This window comes from Bidens hawaiensis, unplaced genomic scaffold, assembly GCF_021521415.1.
Source record: "Bidens hawaiensis isolate Kalapana, Puna unplaced genomic scaffold, B.hawaiensis_p1.1 tig00014542_1, whole genome shotgun sequence".
Lineage (NCBI taxonomy): Eukaryota > Viridiplantae > Streptophyta > Magnoliopsida > Asterales > Asteraceae > Bidens > Bidens hawaiensis.
The window spans coordinates 501,940-506,814 of record NW_027492269.1 but is presented as its reverse complement, the minus strand read 5'-3'; the positions used below and the strand labels follow the sequence as shown (position 1 = coordinate 506,814).

General features: G+C 32.5%; 1 protein-coding gene across 1 annotated transcript; it reads right to left on the bottom strand.

Moving 5' to 3' along the window:
* Nucleotides 1-2,265: 2,265 nt before the first annotated feature.
* On the bottom strand, nt 2,266-4,164 carry LOC143547005 (protein CURLY FLAG LEAF 1-like). The gene is made up of 2 exons (XM_077038531.1): nt 3,689-4,164; nt 2,266-2,757 (listed from the first exon to the last, which is right to left on the bottom strand). The coding sequence occupies exons 1-2, from the start codon at nt 3,899-3,901 to the stop codon at nt 2,407-2,409; spliced, it is 564 nt and encodes a 187-aa protein (XP_076894646.1). The 5' UTR covers nt 3,902-4,164; the 3' UTR covers nt 2,266-2,406.
* Between the last annotated feature and the right edge of the window lie 711 nt (nt 4,165-4,875).

Sequence of the window (4,875 nt, the reverse complement as noted above, 5' to 3'; positions counted from 1 at the left end):
ATCCAATATTTTATGTTGGGCTAGTTCGGGCTTGACAATATTGGGTTGGATATAATTTGGTTGATATTCAATATGCTGTAAACCCATAGTGAAGTTCTATTAAAAACTACTTCCTAGGAAGTTGGCCCAACACCAAGTTATTCAAATCACCTTTTTAAATGTTTTACAACAACTAGAGGTGTACAAAACCAGGTTTTTTTTTTCCAAACTGAAATGGTTATTGCATAGTTAAAACCGGTTTGGCTCAAATCGGTTCGGTTTAGAAACCGGTTTTAGCTGCAACTTGTCAAACTGATCAAAACCAGTTCGGTTTGGTTTAAAACTTGTTTAACCAGTTTAATTGTGAAATGAGCGAGCTGCTATAGGAATAGGTGGTCCGGTTCGGTTTTCGGTTAACCGGTTCTACCGACTTTAAATGATCGGGAACACAGAGTAAAAGTATGAAAGTGTAAAACTAGAAGCACAGATTTAACACCTAGATACAAATATAATATTAAAATTGCCATATATCTTAATTATTGTTAAATAAATCAATTAATTAATTTTCACTAAATATACAAATTGAAAAACAATATTTTTCCCGTGTATATATCATAGATCTGTTGTTTGTTAAGAGTTATTAATTTCATTTTTTATGTGCGAGATAAGCTTTTCTTATAGTCCTATTATATATATGTAACAAATTTTTTATACCCCTTTGGTATTAGTGAATTATTATAAACATCTTATACCTTTCTGTCGAAAAAAATGAAATTAAAAAAAAAATACCCGACATGACCCACCCACCCCGGATATTGCCACCCTCCCCTAAGTTGCAATAGCCGCAAACATAACAGAGCCATGAAACGTAAACGCTCATGGCCCGGTCGTCTATGCACGCTACAATTATTGACATTCGTGTGTCTCAAACACGCATACTAGATAATCTATCTATAATATAAGCATGTGTTGTTTTCTCTTTACAAATTAAAAAAATAGTAAATAGAATATCTTTAAATTTATACATATGATACAAAAAATAATCAAAGCTATCTGTATTTATTATTATTGAAAATGAAATATTAGAGGGTTTTGACCATGTGATAAAAGTGAAGGTGAAAAAAAAAGGAACCTTTCAGAAAGAGCCAAATATTATGGAATCTATGCAGAAAGAGGGTTGTACGGTACTGCTGCAATACCATCGCTGTTGGATAGAGATTGATGCTGTGGTTTTGGTGCTGTCCTGGCACTTTACATAACAAACACATTTACACTCCCTCCATCCCTTGTTCTTCCTACCTTATTTAGGGACATTATTATTAATTAATTAATCCATCCTCCTTTAAACCAGTGTTAGTAAAAATCTTGATTAAACGTCTGTTAATCACTAGTCGTCATCTACCAACTTGTCATCGATTAATCCTCTTTTGTCCAAAATCGGTCAGAATTGAGAAATTTATGTATAAAATATGGATTATATATGTATATATGAAAATCTACATATAAATTCTAATATGATTAATCGCTAGTACTTATTCCATCGTCTGACCAAAACCTACTGATTTTTACAACACTGCTCTAAATAAACATCCTAAATTATTTAAATCATCAAAAAAATGTATTAAGAGTGAACAATATTACATAAAGTGCCAGGGTTGACGACTTGACGTGGGAAAAAGTGGTATCGCACTAGTGCATCTTATCCCGCTTTACCAGGTAAGATAAGAATCATGTAAGTGATAGGTAGCTAGTTATCATCAGATAGAGTGGTATAAAAGGTCGGGCATTTACTAGATTAGATAGCTACCTAATTTATCAAGGTCGAAAAAGTAGGTACAAATGTTTATGCAATCTTTGCAATTGTCTAAAAGTTGGTTGGTTATGTATTAAACACATTGAGTGCAATACTAATCTTAAATAGAGAACTATAAAGAAAACCAAAAACGAATGTCACATTAGTGATTAGATTTTTCGTAACACTACAACCTATTTTTCGTACATACACACCTGGCACTAGTCATCGTCCTACTTTTTATTATTTAATTATTTGTCACGTGGGGAGCCCTAAACGCAGCTCACTCTCAACGTCGTCCTTCCCACATGAGGGTGCCATATAGGCATCGGACGGCTATGTGACACATGCCGCAGTCTTAGGGACTTGAAGATACAACGAGAAAGAGAACGAACCACATGGTTACATTACGGTAACCATCATATGTATCACAGTTAACACAAATACGGAGTAATAAATTATTAATGCACAAAAGCTTTATAACTTATCTAGATACTAAAATAAATGTAATTTACAGTCCCTTAATCAACTATATAAAAACTAAAAAAACACTTAAAAAAAGAATTACCATAAATTAATCTCATTTTAAAATCCACACCAACAAAACAAACCAAAAAACACAACACAAACATTAATTAATTATCATCAGACCGGTCAAAGTGAAGTAGTTGACCACAACATTTGGGGCAATCTTCCACTTGTTTGGGCACCATGAAGTACATGAAACATCCCTTACATCCGGCCACCACCAACACTTGCCCCCCTCCTACCCTACTATCACCTTCATCATCATTTTCCTTTTGTTTTTCGGACGAAGAACCCGCCGGAGATGACTCCACGGACGAGCTTTCACTGTCGTCGTACGAGCTCTCATCCTCGTCATCATAGTCGCTATAAAAATAGCCGTTGTAATTGTCGTCAACGGTTCGAGGATCCTCCTTTGTCTTCATACCTGTTCTCCAGTTTATGTAGTACATCTCACCGGTCTGGTTTTATAGTTTCAAACATACAATCAAAAACTACGTTTCAAAACTCAAATAATAAAAGGCAATAGTGCGCGCATTGATAAAATACCCGTGGAGGACAGGTATACCTATTAGTTTGTTAAAAAATAAGTATATATTTTTTCTTTCCATTTTTATTTTCTCATTAGTAATTTCATTTAAGTACATATCTAAAGGAAATTTTCTTGAAACTTGTAGGATTAAGTATCACTAGAAATATGTTTAAGGTAAATAAACTTTAAATTTATTCATATTATCAAAAACACAATCAAAAACCATGTTTCAAAATTCAAAATTATTAGCGATGCCAATAGTTTTCCATATTATTTTTATATACCTATTGGAATTTTCCAATATTTTTTTAGGTTTCCATTTTATTTTTGTATAAGTAATATAATTAAAATATATATCTAAACGAAAAATCTCTAATTTATTCAAAATTAAGCATGTAGAGTTAAGTATTCTAGAAATAAAGGTCTAAAAATTTTCGAAAGTAAATTTTGTTGTCATTTTTATTTTTATATAAATAATATGACTAAAATACATATCTAAAGGAAATTTTAAGTACCTTATACAAAACTAAACATCAAAAATTAGGTATTACTAGAAATGGTTAAAGTAAAATAAACATTTTAAATTATCAAGTATACTTTTCTTTTTCATTTTTTTCTATAACCAATATCTAAATTAACTCAAGAAAAATCTCACTATATAAAATGAAACTTGTAGAATTATTACTAGAATGAATTTAAGGTAAAATCAAAATATAATTTTTTTTTCAAGATTATGATTAGAATAAAAGAGTGTATATATAATATCATATAATGGGGTCAAGCATCAACTAATGTCACACCCGTCCCATACCCGAATACCAGATATTATAACTAGTAAAACATAAATATATGAATTGTACCTTTAAATCAAGGCATTGTTCCCAATGATATGGAAGTGGTGTTGTGGTTGAATTGAGTTCCAAGGTGGCGTCGGAGGAGTTGACAGAATGGGTGGTCGGAGAGTCTTCTCCGGCGGTGGTGGTGGTGGTGGTGGTTGTGTGGTGGTTAAGAGAGAATGTTTGAAGAGATCTTTGAAGTGATGCAGTGATGGCTGCTATGTTTGGTGCTGTCATTCTTGATGTGTTATTAATATTATTATTATTATTAGACCTTTCACTTCAAAAGGAAATAATAATAATATACAAAATGATAGATAGATTTAACAGAAAGAACGAGGTTTTGGCAACAAAGACTAGGTTAGAGAGAGTGTGTGTTTAAAGTGGAAAGTATGAATGTGTTTAGGATTTGATAACATTGAACTCTTCAACAACATAAGATATAGTGTTTGATAAAAGTAGTCCCTATACTTATTTTGAGTATGGTGTTTTCATCCTTCTACTTTTGATAGTGATTTTGAAACGGAAGTCTATTATATACCAAAAAAGAAAAGAAGGTTTTACGGTCCGGCTCTTACTTACTGTGCTCTTCCTCATCTTACTCTCTTTGTGTGCCTTACTAAAAACTTTGTTATAAGTGAGATTTTTAGTAGACACGTTTATTAAAGTGGAAGTCTATGTCCTATGGTTATGGCCATTCACGAGGTATAATAGTTACATTCATGATAACTCAATTTTCGATATATCAAACAGCATATAAGATCGCTCTTTAATCTCTTAACGATATTTAAGGTGTGTTTACTTCAATTCCTAACATAGACTTTGATTAAATCCAATCAGGTATCGCTCATGGTATGCCCAAATATGGTTCTCGTTTTAGTTATTAAGTTAATTTTTGTTTTCCTTTTCTCATCCTTTGCAATGAAACCTCATTAATCCACCAAACCCATATGATGTGCACAAAACTAATTTGAATAAAACCCAGTAAATTTTGACTAAATTTGTCAAAAATCACCTAAGTCAACATCCTCCCCTCATTGAATCTCACTTGTACAAGATCTACATTTAGATGAGACGTCCATTGCGTTAGATACAAAGGAAGTGAAACAGTACCCATGATCATAGCTATGGTTCATGGTAGTGTATGGTGGCATCACTAAAGGTTGTGGTGGTTTGTTAGTCTTCGAGTTGGGAAAGGGGTCGATTGGTCA

Excerpts from the sequence above, each read along its gene's own strand:
- LOC143547005 (XM_077038531.1), bottom strand. The coding sequence starts at position 3,901 with ATGACAGCACCAAACATAGCAGCCATCACTGCATCACTTCAAAGATCT. Across the intron at positions 2,758-3,688 it reads AACAATGCCTTGATTTAAAG|ACCGGTGAGATGTACTACAT; the intron begins GTACAATTCATA and ends CTATAAAACCAG.